Source organism: Amia ocellicauda, chromosome 14, assembly GCF_036373705.1.
Source record: "Amia ocellicauda isolate fAmiCal2 chromosome 14, fAmiCal2.hap1, whole genome shotgun sequence".
Lineage (NCBI taxonomy): Eukaryota > Metazoa > Chordata > Actinopteri > Amiiformes > Amiidae > Amia > Amia ocellicauda.
In genome coordinates, this window is record NC_089863.1 from 10586157 (window position 1) to 10603121 (window position 16965).

Sequence of the window (16965 nt, forward strand, 5' to 3'; positions counted from 1 at the left end):
ATAACATGTTTTTATCAGTATAGTGTGCGCTGTGTCCTTGGTACCAGTGCTTCCATGTCTGGAAGAAATATTGTTTCCCCAATTAGAAAGAATACCTTATCAATTATTGCTTCCTGTGTCTCGGAACTGCCCCGGGACATATGCCAAGAAAATATCATCCAGGTTCGGGACGGCCCCAAACCTCCTTTGAAATATTGCTTGTAGATGTATAAAAGGCTGCGTGAAACTTTCAATAAACGAAGACAAACGAACAGACATTGTGTCAGTGACTTTACTTCTTGGGCCTGTCTCCTGCCGAGAGTCTACACTGTTACTGGAAACGCTCACTGGGGTGCCTGATTCACTGGGACCCGAAGGGTTGCTTCAACTGAAGCGTTGTACCTTAACAGTGTCTGAAATAGCGAATCGGTGTAAATCCCTTAACGCATCAATAAAAATCAATACAAATAAAAGGCTGAGTTATCTTAGCATATTCGTATAGCTGTATTTGCGTTTCTGCTTGTCTACATGTGATCTCGCATTTTTTGTTTTGCTTTTTACAATGAGTTTGATTGTGATGTATAATAGGGTTTAAAGACCCAGTCCTCGGTGCTGGTTATTATGGCTGTTTCTCTTCTACTCCGCGCTTGGGAACGCCCACATCCAGTGACGTCAGCGTTCGGTTCCAAAACCGGTGGAAAAGTGGGCCAGTTCACTAAAGATCAGCTGGTTCCCAGGCTGAGCACCGGCTCCTTGTCGGAGGAAAAGCGATAATAGACTCCTAGGTCTTTCTCATGCATTTCTTCATCTAGTTCTATTCCTCCCATAGTGTAATTATGGTGGACATTTTTGTTACCTGCATGTAATACCTTACACTTGTCCACATTGAATTTCATCTGCCAGGTGTCAGCCCACAACTGAATATTATCTAAGTCCCTTTGAATAATCTGAGCTGCCGAGATTGTATCTGCTGAGCCACCTATTTTAGTATCATCTGCAAATTTGACAAGTTTGCTAACTATCCCAGAGTCCAGATCATTAATATAAATTAGAAAAAGCAAAGGCCCTAGTACTGATCCCTGTGGAACTCCACTAACAACCTCACTCAAGTTAGACATTTTCAGTAATGTGGCTCAGTTTTGTCCCCTTTCTTGTGGATAGGTATGACATTTTTCCAGTCAGTTGGCACATCCCCTGTTCTAAGTGTCAGTTGGAATATTTTAGTTAGTGACCTATACATAATTTCCCAAATTTACATAAGTACAGTTGGAAATATACCATCTGGCTCAGGTGATTTGTTTGTTTTCAATTCAGCTAGACCCTTTAGTACATCCTGCTCATTTATCCGGATCTCTCAGAGTTTGACTGAACTGATTGTTAACCTGTGGCATGTTATCTGATTTTTATTTTGTAAACACCTCTGTGAAATACTCATTTAGAACATTTGCCACATCTTGTTCATTTTCTAAGATACTTCCATTTTTAGATTTTAGCTGTTTCACTTCCTCCTTTATCGACCTCTTGCTGTTATAGTATTGAAAAAAAAGCTCTTTGCATTAGGTTTATCTCCAAGAGCTATGTTTCTTCCTGTTTCCATCTTTGCTTTCCTGATCCCTCTCTTTACATCCTAATGTAATTGTATGTAATGCCATGCACTTTTCCACATTGAATTTCAACTGCCAAGAATGCAAGAATCCTAACTAAAACAAGAAAACATGACCACATCACTCCAGTATGAGCTTCTCTTCACTGGCTGCCCGTGCACTACAGGATATATTTAAAATTCTCTTATTAGTATTTAAAGCATTAAAGGGACTGGCACCTCCCTACTTAAAAGATCTCCTTATCAAATACACTCCAGGTCGGCCATTGAGATCCCAGAAGGCCGGTTACTTAGTGGTCCCTAAAATACACAAGAAAACTGCAGGTGGTAGTGCATTTAGTTATAGGGCCCTGAAACTGTGGAAAGATCTTCCAGACTATGTAAAAGGCTCTGTCTGAGACTCATCTGTTTAGTCTCTGTTATTCTAGCCCAAAGTGCCACCAGTGTGCCATGGACATGCAATGCACAATTGTTTTTAGAGATGTCCTGCATTGTATTCCCAGTACGTGATCACAATTTTAATTGAGTAACCGATGAGGCACCTCGTCCCCCACCGTGGAAGCCCGACGAGGCACAATCCACCCCAGAGGCACCCCACCACAGAGGGCTAACAGTGCATCCACACCCCAAGGTCTGACGAGCCATCGCCACCCAAGGGCTGTTGATGTTCCAACCCCCCACCCCTGAAGGCCGGTGAGAGGCCCCCACCAGAGGGAAAACCATAGCCAGCAGCACCAACTAAGAACTCTCTGATCTCCTTGCTGCTGTAACAATTATACTGCCTGGAGGGGAGGCAAGCATTAGGCCTGGGCCTTAAGCCATAGACCCCAGAGATTTTTTTTTCTACATGACATTCATAGGAGTTTTTGTTTTTCTCTCCTCTGTGCCTAATGGTTTATTTATTAAATGTTAATTTACTTTATTTTAGATCACTTAAACTGTTAAAGGTCTATTTTTATTTATTTTATTATTTATCTATTCTTTCATTTTGCTGTACTTTTGTTGTATGTTTACCATTCTATAAAGCGCTCTGTACCTGCCCTGTGTAGGGCACTATACAAATAAAAATTGAATGATTGATTGATTAACATCTTTTTGCAGTTTATATATATTTATAGTATATTTATTTGTCTCTATCCCTTTTGTATGCGCTACACAACATTTTGTTTCTTTTTATATTTTTTTGCTTACTTATATTAAACCATTTTGGCCAATGTTTTTTGGTCCTCAACTGCCTAAGTTTTGGTACAAATTTCTTCTGAGCCTGTAGTAGTATATTCTTAAAATATAACCATCCATTTTCAACTGAATCTGTATCCAGCGTGCTCCAGTCTAACTCTTCTAAGTGCCGCCTCATACCTTCAAGGTTTGCTTTTCTAAAATTGTAGATCATTGTTTTAGACTTGTTCCTTGTTTTTTGAAATGTCTCAAAGCTAACCATATTGTGTCCATCTGACTCTATCTTGGTTCTTTGAAAATATCAAATCAATGCATGTGCTCTCTATGGTTGGTTCCCTGACAAACTGAGTTAGAAAGCAGTCATTTACCATCTCAACCATTTCTATTTCTGCTTCTGTAGTCCCAACTGTTGTGTATTATTAGTACATTGCCATTATCTCCTTTATACAGTGTAAAAAATGTGTGTCTAGGTGTGCACAGATGAAAACAAGGGGCAAAGAAAGTCTCCTCTTACCCACTATCCTTGTCAGGTTTACAGCTGAATTTCAGTTCATTCTTAATAGACACGTCGGTCAGAGTGTACTGGAGATTCACTGAGCCTGCTGCTTCGCTGTCACACTGAGAGAGAGAGAGAGAGAGAGAGAGAGAGAGAGAGAGAGATATTACAGATACTCAAATACAGAGAGGAAGGGGGGGTGGATTAATATAGAATCCAATGTGCTGCCAGTTTGAGTTGTGAGTCCTGACCTGTCCTGTGAGCTGGACATACAGCAGTGCCCTCTGACCCTGGAACAACACCTTCAGGGGAGGCGACAGGGGAGACACCTTCACTGCAGGCGGGAGGTCCCATTTCACAGAGATATCATGAACTGCAGGCTGCAGAGCGAAGCGCAAAGACTGCATCACCTGGGGAGGGAGGGAGAGAGAGAGAGGGAGGCAATATAGACACACTGTGATCATAAGGCTACTTTCACACTAAGAACATAAGGTCGAAAAAGTGGGTTAATAGTGATAAACTCAGAGTAACTAATAAACAACAACCGCTTCAGAAAAACAAGCACCAAAGACACCAAATCCATGAAACATGAAACCAATTTGAAATAACAATGAACAAATGAAACAAAGTTAGCACTGATTCAAAACACACAGAGCAAACTGAGGGGCAGGAAAGGAAGAAACGGACGACAAACTACTCTCTGCTGAACAGAGGAGTCAAAGGAATGATCAAATGCCCTCACAGAGACATAGGAGAAGACTGATGGGAACAGTAGATCTAACATTGTCTTCAGGTACACAGCTTAGTACATTCATGCCAATGTTCCTGTGTGTGTCTGACCTTGGGCTGCATGCGGTCCATCCCAGTGATGAACTGGGGGTGTCCTGATCCCTCTCTGGCCATTCCTTTGATCAGAGAACTGGAGGCCCCCTCCCCAATGCCAAAGGTAAAGCACCTGGACAGCACAACACACATGAGTGTTACACAGCGTACTGATCTACACCAGTAGTTCTCACCCTGGTTGTGGAGTTCCCACGGTCTCTGCAGGGGTTTGTCACAGAAGAGACTTAACTGGAAACAGCTTAACTAAACCTTACTGAAAGATTAGATGGAACGAAAAAACAAGACACAGAAGTAATCGAAAAGCAGGATTGCTAACCAGTAAGTATTATTGCTCACCCTAAACCGCTATTTTTGAAAGGCTGGGAACACGTGGAAGTCATTGATCCAGTGTTTCCTGCACCGCTACTCTGGATCGATGTGCAGTGCTCAGCCACCCCGCCCTCCTACTACTAGGCAAGAGCAAGATACGCCTATGGACAAACAAGAGTGACTTGTGTCGCTTTACTCTGGTATCAGTCGTTACCAGTTGGCAAGCTGAAGCAAAAAGTAAAGGGACAAGCTAGCTATCCACCTACTGTAGGATTTAGCCTGAAAACACTTTATAGGTCTACTGTATGGTATGAATGAGACATTGATTCATCCATTTGTTTTCCTTTTAAAAGGAAAGTACCCCCCTCGCCATTCAAAATGTGACATATTTAAGGCAAAATAATGCAGTGACAATTGTTGCAACTGAAAAAAGTTGTGAACTTTATTTTAAAATTCTTATCTAACACTACAATGGTGTTAAATATACACCAGGCTATATAAACCCCCCTTCCTATTAGAAGACGTACAGAAATGGAATAATAGCAGCAATAAACAGACAACTTTTGTTTTTTATTTTAACCACAATTTCAATTTAACTATAAAAGCAAAACTGAGGTGACCTTCTGACAGCTGTTCTGTGCCCCCGCTGCAAACACAGAATCCTGTAGGAAACATTGAACAATTAAGCAAATAACTTCTTCATTTAAGGGAACTCTGGTCATCGAGGGGTGAAAAGCCTAGTAAATTGTTTATACCAAATGATCTCTAAATAACTTAACAAATCATCTGTTTAAATTATCACAATTACAAGGTTACCTATGAAACCTGTTGGGTAGATGCTCTCGTGGACTGGGTTGAGTAGCACTGATCTGTAGGGCGCAGATTAGAGTCACTTCTGTATAGACTGTATGGTCCAGACTGGAGACAGAACTATCTAAACTGTATCATCAATATAAGAGTCAGAGCTGTGTGGGTTATATGGCCCAGACTGGAACCAACACTGTCTGATTTTATGGGCCCAACCTGTAGTGTTCCCTACCTGTGAGAGAGGGCATTAGTCTTCACCAGGTCTATCACCTCTTTGGTGTTTCCCACTTCTCCATCTGTAAACAAAAGGAGCTGAGAGAGAGAGCGAGAGTATGACAGAAGAGAGTAAGAGTCAGAGGAAGGGACAATCAATGCATTTACATGCATTATAATTCTAGATTCCACACACTCCATTTTGCTATTAAGTAAGCATGTGCAGTTTGCGTCCCACTGTAAACTTAGTGAAAGCATGTGTGAATGTTCATGTGTAATTGTGTTGAGATCTGGGGTTCTTCTGGCCTGATATGTAATAAAAAAATATATGTGCGAGTGCCACACCATAACTTTTACATTTTTACAACAAATAATTGGGCTGCCGTTTCTTTTTTAAATATCTGTATTATCGTTATTTTCTTGTATAATTTGTCAAATTTGCATACATTTGGTCTAAAGAAGTGCCACTATGGCATACCATAAACCATCCCATTTCGACCACTGTATGTATGTATATAAGATGGTATGAGATTCTGTTATATGTGGGTCTTGATTCAATGCAGTGTGTTGATGCTCACACGCTCCTTTAAAATCCTCTTGATACAAATTTCATTTATTTTCCCTGTAGTACCTTCTTTTGTAATTTCCAATTCTTATAAAATTCTTAAATCCAAAACAAACAAAAAAACTGTTTACATAATTACATAACGATTTTACATAATTGGATCTGAACTTCTCTGTGTTTGATAAAACATCAAATAATATTTACTGGATTAATCGATAGGTTGTGCTGAACAAAACAACCCTATTTGCAAAGAAATAGGATTGAAACTGAGTGGTTTTTGACCATCTGAATGAGACCCCTTTATTGTACAGTCCCAGTGAAATGTAGATCAGTATACAGTGATGAGACTCTGCAGTAACATTGCGTACCTGGCGGGGGTGTCCATCTCGGCAGGGTTTCCTGTAGATCTCCTTCAGGGGCTCCAGAATCTCAGTCCCTCCGAGGTCAGCCTCCATAGTTTTCACCTTCTCCACAGCCAAGGCCATAGTGTCCTGGGTGTACACCACACTGTCACTGAAGGATGGAGGGGCAGATGAACACTCAGTCCCATCACTTCTATATCATAACCACAACTGACTGCTTTGCCCAAATTTCTTTATCAGTCCAATTTTGATCTAGGAAAAAATCTGGCATTGGAAACTAAACTCAACACTGTAAACAATTAGCAACATCCTTCTGTTACTAGGGAGAACTGCATCATCCTTAACACAATGTTTCATCTGTTGGATTGTGGAGATTGCAGACCAGGTTTGTGTAAAATCATGGGTGTGGCCGGTTACTTACGGGAAGAAGGATTCAAAAGTCGACCCAAAGCCATAAATATTGAAGTAGCAGCCCAGAGGCAGGCTCTTCAACAGGAGCAGCAGTGTATCCTAGAAAAAGAGAGGGAGAGAGGGCCAAAGAAGGGTTAACGCACATAAATGGTGGCCAATACCCAGTAGCTTAACTATTTTATTCTGTGAAGCGCTCTGTGGCAACACTCAATCAGAGAGCCTTGTTTGTGGTGCTGTAGTGGTATCTGCCAATCTGTACTTGAGCTGCGATCCTCAGAATATCAAGATCCATGAACTGCACCACAAGAGCTGGGTCTCTTGCCAGGTTATAAGTATGAGGATTCCTCCAGATCTCATTATATTCTCTCTACAGACCCAAAAGGAGGAGGTTTCAGTCAGTTTGGGTGCCATTTGCAATTTGATCAGCTGACCTGTGTCAGAAGTGGAATTTGAACACTAGTCCTTAAGACTAACATAAAATGCATGTACCAATGTCGAGACAAAAGAGTCAAGGCTCGTCCGGCTGTAGATATCGCGGTTTTGTCAGTAATTAAATACTGTGCACACCGACCGGGCATCAATGTCAATGTATTAACAATACACATGTTCGTGCAATCAATGGGAAAATTAAGTGTACAGGGGATTATGGACACAAGTGGTCACACTAAGCCGTCAACAGCTGTAGCGCCACTTGTGGCCCGTGTGACAAAGCCTTTGTAGTGTGTGGCTGTGCGGTATTACCCTGGCACTCTTTATGCGCTGTAGCCCTCCGGTGCCTTCATTCATTTGGCATGTCATGCTGCCGGAGCGATCCATTAGGAAGATGAACTCCCCACAGGAAGACAGGGATGACAGCACAGCCACAGGGAACTCTGGGTAGAAACTGAGCATTGCCACAGTGTCTGCCATCAACAAACCTGAGAGAGAGAAAGAGAAAGAGAGAGGTGTGTGTGTAAATAGACACACTGTCTAGAAGGTACCATACCAGGTTTCCTGCAGCTCTATTCAGGCGCCCACCTGGAAAAATATCGATGCCGCCTGGCCAAACAAATGTGTGAATGCCGAAAAAAGTTTTTGAACAATCACTCTTGCTCTCACTCGGCAGCTACTATCTCGCTCTCTTCTCATCCAAACCCATCCTTACCAGGAGTGGCAGACGGTAACCCCGCCTCCAGGATGGTAGTGGGCTGGTGGGCGTTTTTATAATAGACCAACAGCTCCACATCCCTATCAAACTTATGACCTGGAGACAGATTAACCTAAAGAAAAAGACAGAGATAGAAAAGAGACAGTGACAGGGATGTAATTCCATGGATTTGTGAGTCAGGTGAATTTAAACACTGCAGTTACTTCCGTGGTGAAAGACAGACACAGACAGACACACACACAGATGGACAGATGGACAGTTAACACACTGTTTATGTGCAAGTTATGCAAGTGTTGACAGTCAAGACAATACAAACAGACAGTTTATGCAGGCCTGCTTGAGTCACTGCAGAGGTGACAGACAGACAGACTTACCTTGGCCTCGGTCTTGTCCTCAGTGAGGTGCTCCAGTGGGTCAAGGGGGCAGTTGGACTGGACTCTGTCGATCCCGCTGGGGGAGCGGATGTTAGCACTGAGGGACAGGCTGTAGGGCACAGAACCCCCGGGGATAGCTGGTGCAGACACGGTCAGAGACGTACCTCCTGAAATAGACAGAGACAGAGATACACAGAGAGAGACAGGTGAAAGTAACAGGACATTTCTAGTATTGAACAGTATTGCATTTAATAAATAAATTACAGCATGATGATTAATTCATGTAAACTGCACATATTATTTTCCTCATTAGAATAATATAAGTTCTTTCACTGTTCAGCAGTTTGGAAAAATAAATAGGTTATTCACTGCACCCCAGTTCTTGGAAGGAAACTGTGTTTCTGGATTTTGCTCCAACAAAAAAAAAAAAAAATCGAACTATATTTCCATAAACTACGTTATAATACCATTCTAAAATATATATACATCATGTATTGAATTGCGCTAAGAAAATTGCATTTGACCTTTTTCTTGCTGCGCTGCCAAGAAATGGCAGGTGACGTTACAAGCGGAACACAAACTAAACCTCACCATTAACAAAATGCGCTGAATTTAAGGTTAAACAGTGTGTGGTGAACATTTGTGGGAACTGCAGTGTGATTGGACATAGTATCCACCATTTCTCAAAAGGTCCTGTCTTAAATCTGTGCAAACAAAAAAAAAAGGATTTTCTCTGTCAACATTGTGGGGATCACTTCATTCCCGACAGCTTTTCAAATGCCATAGAAGTTGCAATGGGCTTTAACAAGAAACACAAATTATATTTATATAATATTACTATAATACATTTTACACACAGCCTACAAATGATCCCCATCCACAAAGTTTTTAATGCTGATCAATTGCCTTGAACAAAGTATCAAAATAGCCTACAAAAACACTAGGCTACTTTAACAAGAAAGACTCTTAAATAATTTTATTGAAAATAAAATAATATTTTTTGATCACAGAAACAAGAAGTAGTTTTATTTTGTCTAAGCTCTGCTAGGCATTCAGGTTTCTTCATCACTCCTCCAAGGTCTGGTCACTTCTCACTCGCTCCCTCCTTTTTCTCCCTCCATCTCTGTCAGGTATGTATCTGCATACATCGCTTGATATATTTTTCAATCTCCACGTCAGGAACTTCAGAATGGCTGCGACACACAGCACCTTTGTCAATATCAGAAAGAGAGAAATAGAACATTTATTGAAATACTCCATGAAATATGAGTCAGTTTATGGATCTCCTATCCCTAGAAAATTGTATTATCAAGGGATTTTTGTAAAATATTTCCCATTCATTATATTCTTTCTGCCTTGAAAACTGTTGTAATAACAAATTTCCTTGCTGACAATCAAAATGACATGCTGGCCTGTTTGATTTAATCAATCATTTCTGTGACATTGTGCCTCTCCGCACCAGGCAGTGGTCTTGAAAGCAACCTCACTGATAACAACACTTTTGTCTGTCTCCAATTAATTTTCATGGCCAGGGCATTTGTAAGGAGTTTTGAGAGGACTCTCCACACATTCTCATTGTTGGTCATCCCTCCAGACCCAAATATATGGTCTGAAAAACAAAAACTTGAATCTTGTGAATGGTACTCTGGGTCAGATTGTGGTTGGTTGATTACTTTTCAGCAATACATGTAATAGTATATAATGTTGTCATACCAGGTTCTTTTTTAAGCCTTGATTTGAAAGTTGGCACCCAACTCTCCTCAAGTCTTCCAGCGAGGACATTGGAAGTTGAAGGTTGGTCAAATCTGGAACTTCATCCAGAGTTGATCTGTTTGCCTGGAGCTATTGCAGCTGCAGCAAAATCTGCTTTTGCTGTTGTTTAAACATTTCTATGGAGGTTAAAATCTCACGAAGAATTGCTGCAAAAATACAAAACAGAACACAGTTGTGTTTAATCCCTCACATTATAGATCAGTGGTGGCCAACTTTGATGTTGGTGGGAGCCACAATATATACCTTACATGTAACATTTATGATCACATAGCTACTGCTCTTGAATGTTTAGCTCAATCCTTGTTTACCGGAAGTCCCAGGTGTCTCTTCTGTCCTCTGGAGGTCTAATGATTGGTGCAGGTGGCAAACCCTTAGAGGTGATTTGGTTCATCATCCTCACGTTCAGTGTCACTGAACATTTGCATATTTCTGACCCTGATTTTAAAAATATAAGGTTATTGGACTCATAAGGATGACCAGTGAAGTAAACATATGTTGGATATTTAGCCCATCCACTGAAAAGTTTTTTTAATCGTATTTGTTAGATGATATACCTTTCTTTTCTCTTCATATATGCAGGACGATCATCCTCCTCCTCCATCTGCAGATCAGATTGAACCACAGCCATAGGAAGCTTACGGCGAGCCTCTTCATATGTGTCTGTCAGGGAATATTAACGTATTGTTTAGAACGCAGATACATATTGTTGTCTCAGGAGGTTGATGTCACTTATAAGTAGTTGACTGCAAATATAACATTAACTCACCTGATGTTCACATCAAACAAACCCCATGTATCGTCAGGTGCTTCTTGACGTTTCACTGCCCCTGTGCAGCGTTCTGTGGATGAATAAGGCGGCCAGTAGCTCATGCCATCCTGGACCCATGATGAAGGCACAACTTCGGTCTCCTTCTTCTCCACGGATATAAAGTCCACAATGTGAAACATGCAGTGTAAATTGAGAATTAATATGCATAATTATTAGTATTGAAAGTAAGACTCTCCAAAGAGGACTAGATCTGCTGACCAGCCAAATGCAGGTTGTGATGATTGTTGATTGTAACCGCTGACCCTCACCGATTCTGAAAATCCCACATTTAGCCCACTAGATTGTGTTTGTGGTTCATGGTTATTTTTAGACACGTTTTACTTTTCCATGCTTGTGGGTGATTTATGTATGAGCGCAGGTTTGTAGTGTATATGTAGATTACTTACTAATCACTGGACATTTCCTCTGCGGCTTCATTGGACTGAGGAACAGCACATCTACAGTACATGTAGACTGCTCTTGTTGGATAGATGTAAGAAATCTTGACACGTTTGCAGTATACCCTCGACAGATGTTTGAAGTCACACCATACTCTGAATACTCCTCAGTCATTACTGACAAATGCTGATGTTGAGGGGCAGAGCTCTAAAACACACACTGATAAAGTGAATTACTAAAGGGCAGAGACTTGCATTATAGTTATAATACAGTTAGTTCTGACCAAGTAATTTGATTAGACAAGAGGCATTCCATGAGTGCTGATATAGAGTATAACATGTAAACATTTAACCATGCATCACTCTGCTTTACAAGTGATCTAATAACCTTTAATTGCCCCCCACCCAAATGGAATTGGTGTTAGCTATCTTGCTTATCTATCCACCCAAGCGACAGTCAACAAACTCTTATTTCACTGGTTGCACAATAAATGGAAACATACATGTACAGTACATGACACAAAGTAGCTGGCCTGCGGTAACGTGTAGACCTACACAAAGTAACAAACTAGTGTGCAGGAAAATGTTTGTGTTGCTTGGCAACAGTTCAGTCCCTGTCCAGTTGCGGAACTATTTTTGTTAGCGCAGCCACATGATTAAATAAACAAATCATTAGTTGGCGCTTATTACTATTAACTGATAAATGGTGCTTGTACAACTTTTGGATTACAGGAACCTTAATAACCTTAGCTGAATAGCTGTCTGGCAGCAGGAGGAAAAGCTGGGACTTCTGCTGAAATTACTAGTAGTTGGCAGGCCAGAGAAACAGAGCAGAGATTTTTAGGTATCAAAGTTTTTTTATGGAACACTCACCTTGATTAATCAGATGTAAATGTACTAATAGCACCAGTCAGTGAATATCGTATTTTAGGCTACATTATATCTCACAATTGTGTTTATTACACAAATGAGCTAAAAATTCAATTCTGCTTTTGGTGAAACAGAAAGTAATAGCAACGTTTTCGGGAACAAGACGCACATTTTGATGTGACGTGAAACTGAGGGACGACATAGGGTGGGAATAATAATAAATAATAATAATAAAGATATATATGCGAGAGAACAATAGTGTGCCTTGCTGAGAGCAAGCACACCTAATAATCATATCTGTTGTCGCTTTGGTAGCCTAACTAATACATGGTGCTGATAGAACTGTTGTATAAAAGCAATATCACACCCGTGCTGATATTCAGCAATGCACTCTCTGTCGTGTGATATTGCTTAAGTAGTCGTTTTATGTATTAATTCTGTAGCTATCCTAATAGCCTACTCAGTCCTTTTAACTTTTGGCCATACCTGCCTGCTCACACTGGTAACTTCAGGAGCTGTAGAATAGTGTTTTAACAATTTTTCTGCAGAATATTACAAAAGTGATACAGTTAGGCTGTCCAAATAGGATAAGAAATAGCTTATTATTTGACGTTGAAGTCTAACGTTATCACCTAAAACACAATCACAGAAACAGCTATAGCAGCCTACTGTAACTGATTTCCCGATCATTTTATGTGACCATTTAGCAAACGATACTACAAACAAAGTAGGCCTAGGCTGTAATAGATAGGCCTCCAGTAGATTACCTTTAAAGTTAGTTTGTCACAAAATAACTAGCTAACTATTTTGTTTCCATTTTAACAAAAGGGATGTCTATACCTACAGTCTTGATGGTCTTGATGGTCGAGCTCTAAGTTTATGACAGTTGAATAACAAGCGCCTCATTAACTCGCATGCTGGTAGACGGGTCGAAGTAAGTTCAGTAGCTGTTCGAGCGCTCAAGTGCTCCAGAGCATACTATCAATGGTTGAAATACTCAATGAGTATACGACTGCATATGACTTTCAAAGCTGAAATCTAAATTTAGTTTGTCTTCTATATCAAATCTATCTGAACTATCATTTTATGGGAAAATAAATAATGAAATGTAAATTATAAAGCAGTGTGGAATCATCTGCCAGAGAGTAGACACAATCGGCCCGAGCTACAAATAATAAATTTGGGCCAGATAACTCACACCGGAATCAGCCCGAGCTCAATACCCGCATCCTAGCCATAATTCATACTGTCTGACTATCAGCCGAATGTCCCGACTCTCAGCCGGAATCGGCACAGATCCACTGTGCTAGTCTTCAGGTTGCCAGGAAGCCAGGCCAAGCAGTTCATAAATTGGATATCTCTCAATTAAGTTTCTTTGTTTTGACAGTTTGACGTTTCACTATAACTATAAATGTGATATATGTATTAATTAATTTAGTATAACTACTTCAAATATTAATTCATTATGTACATCACCTTGAATACATTGTATTATTATTATTAATAATTATTGAAAAAAAAATTAGGAGTTATTTGTCCAAATGCTGATATGCTGTATGTCCTTTCTTTACTTGATACACAAACATACATTGTATAACTGTATATACAGTGAGGGAAAAAAGTATTTGATCCCCTGTTGATTTTGTATGTTTGCCCACTGACAAAGAAATTATCAGTCTATAATTTTAATGGTAGGTGTATTTTAACAGTGAGAGACAGAATAACAACCAAAAAATCCAGAAAAACGCATTTCAAAAAAGTTATAAATTAATTTGCATGTTAATGAGTGAAATAAGTATTTGTTCCCCTATCAATCAGCAAGATTTCTGGATCCCTGGTGTCTTTTATACAGTTTACGAGCTGAGATTAGGAGCACTCTCTTAAAGGGAGTGCTCCTAATCTCAGCTCGTTACTTGTATAAAAGACACCTGGGAGCCAGAAGCAATCAATCAATCAGATTCCAAACTCTCCACCATGGCCAAGACCAAAGAGCTGTCCAAGGATGTCAGGGACAAAATTGTAGACCTACACAAGGCTGGAATGGGCTACAAGACCATCGCCAAGCAGTTTGGTGAGAAGGTGACAACAGTTGGTGCGATTATTCGCAAATGGAAGAAACACAAAATAACTGTCAGTCTCCCTCGGTCTGGGGCTCCATGCAAGATCTCACCTGGTGGAGTTTCAATGATCATGAGAACGGTGAGGAATCAGCCCAGAACTACACAGGAGGATCTTGTTAATGATTTCAAGGCAGCTGGGACCATAGTCACCAAGAAAACAATTGGTAACACACTATGACTGAAATCCTGCAGCACCCGCAAGGTCCCCCTGCTCAAGAAAGCACATGTACAGGCCCGTCTGAAGTTTGCCAATGAACATCTGAATGATTCAGAGGAGAACTGGGTGAAAGTGTTGTGGTCAGATGAGACCAAAATCGAGCTCTTTGGCATCAACTCAACTCGCCGTGTTTGGAGGAGGAGGAATGCTGCCTATGACCCCAAGAACATAATCCCCACCGTCAAACATGGAGGTGGAAACATTATGCTTTGGGAGTGTTTTTCTGCTAAGGGGACAGGACAACTGCACCGCGTCAAAGGGACGATGGACGGGGCCATGTACCATCAAATCTTGGGTAAGAACCTCCTTCCCTCAGCCAGGGCATTGAAAATGGGTCTTGGATGGGTATTCCAGCATGACAATGACCCAAAACACACAGCCAAGGCAACAAAGGAGTGGCTCAAGAAGAAGCACATTAAGATCCTGGAGTGGCCTAGCCAGTCTCCAGACCTTAATCCCATAGAAAATCTGAGGAGGGAGCTGAAGGTTCGAGTTGCCTTGAAACATCAGCCTTGAAACCTTAATGACTTGGAGAGGATCTGCAAAGAGGAGTGGGACAAAATCCCTCCTGAGATGTGTGCAAACCTGGTGGCCAACTACAAGAAACGTCTGACCTCTGTGATTGCCAACAAGGGTTTTGCCACCAAGTACTAAGTCGAAGGGGTCAAATACTTATTTACCTCATTAACATGCAAATCAATGTATAACTTTTTTGAAATGCGTTTTTCTGGATTTTTTTGCTGTTATTCTGTCTCTCACTGTTAAAATACACCTACCATTAAAATTATAGACTGATCATTTCTTTGTCAGTGGGCAAACGTATAAAATCATCAGGGGATCAAATACTTTTTTCCCCCACTGTATATATATATGAAAGTGTTGATTCTTATCCTTGAGACACAGCACAAACAAACATTTAACTAGTTTTAATCTTTGACTTGTGTGATTAAATGAAAGAAATACCCAAACATATGATTTTGTACGTTTCCTTACAATTTGTATATATTATTATTTGTGAGTACTCTGTACATAATTATTTACAGTAGTTTATAATATTGCTTACAACATCAGAAACAACCGAACACTCGCTCTCGCTAGTAGAATGATGATGAAGATGTTGTGTTCTACTTGTGACATCAAGCCCACACACATTTCTGGAGCGTTCTCTGTATTTTTCATAAATCTTCAGTATTTCAGGACTCTCAAAGTGTTTTACAGCCATACACATTATAAATGTTATTGCCCATTATGAAATTATACTAAGTAAGAGCCAATAGTCAAAAACATGTTTTCTAGATGGGATATCATTTACGTAATGTAGTTATGCAATAATGTTTACACATACCAATCATTAATTTAAAAATGTTTTACTCTTCATTGTTTGACAGGTTCTTTTGATTGAAGGTAAGACACTGAGAACACAATTCCCAGTTGGAACAATAGTGAAAGGGATTAAGTCACTGGGAGTTGGAACAAACGCCAGAAGAATCAGTGTTCCTCTTTTGAGGGCCTGTCGTGTCCTTACCTGCGGGGGTGTAACGGGGATTGAGCACGGCGGGCAGATAGAACCTCAGAGCCCCGTCCTCCTGCACAGCCAGCTCAGTGACATAGGACAGGGAGACAGAGGTGCTCTTCCCCGGGGGCAGGCTGCCCACACTGAGCCGGAACACATCAGGGCTCTCGTCACTCTCCTCCAGGAGGAACGCCTGCTGGCCAGAGCTCACCGCGTCATCGTACTCATCCTGAGCCTGTCAGAAACAAACATAAGTCATACAGACTTACCTATAATATATTGCATCTCATTACATATATATATATATTTATTTTAAGCAAACACACATAAACACATGTATTGATCTCATTTGTTATATTTATCAATACACACTAAAGACAAATACACCACTTTTCTTAGAGAGACACAGTGAAATGTATAGAATTATATATGTCTGTTTTGACCAGCCCTGTACTTATTATTTTTGTTAAATTTGTGAATGCTCAAACGTAGCCTTAACATGTATCATATTTATGAATATACTGCATTTAATTTCATTACATATATACATATTATATACATACTAGCAAACACACACAAACACACATATACACTCACCTAAAGGATTATTAGGAACACCTGTTCAATTTCTCATTAATGCAATTATCTAACCAACCAATCACATGGCAGTTGCTTCAATGCATTTAGGGGTGTGGTCCTGGTCAGGACAATCTCCTGAACTCCAAACTGAATGTCTGAATGGGAAAGAAAGGTGATTTAAGCAATTTTGAGCGTGGCATGGTTGTTGGTGCCAGACGGGCCGGTCTGAGTATTTCACAATCTGCTCAGTTACTGGGATTTTCACGCACAACCATTTCTAGGGTTTACAAAGAATGGTGTGAAAAGGGAAAAACATCCAGTATGCGGCAGTCCTGTGGGCGAAAATGCCTTGTTGATGCTAGAGGTCAGAGGAGAATGGGCCGACTGATTCAAGCTGAT

At 40.5% G+C, this 16965-nt stretch overlaps 1 protein-coding gene across 1 annotated transcript in view; it reads right to left on the reverse strand.

Annotated features, from left to right (window-relative positions):
- Nucleotides 1–16965, reverse strand: part of LOC136768669 (von Willebrand factor A domain-containing protein 5A-like) — a 50752-nt gene that overhangs the window by 29877 nt on the left and 3910 nt on the right. Inside the window, exons 3-12 of the mRNA XM_066722971.1 lie at nt 16000–16222; nt 8289–8455; nt 7912–8026; nt 7509–7684; nt 6778–6866; nt 6363–6507; nt 5449–5528; nt 4098–4212; nt 3509–3667; nt 3276–3379 (exon numbers count right to left, since the gene is read on the reverse strand). Coding sequence (XP_066579068.1) covers nt 3276–3379; nt 3509–3667; nt 4098–4212; nt 5449–5528; nt 6363–6507; nt 6778–6866; nt 7509–7684; nt 7912–8026; nt 8289–8455; nt 16000–16222 — 1373 coding nt within the window. The remainder of the gene's footprint in view (nt 1–3275; nt 3380–3508; nt 3668–4097; nt 4213–5448; nt 5529–6362; nt 6508–6777; nt 6867–7508; nt 7685–7911; nt 8027–8288; nt 8456–15999; nt 16223–16965) is intronic.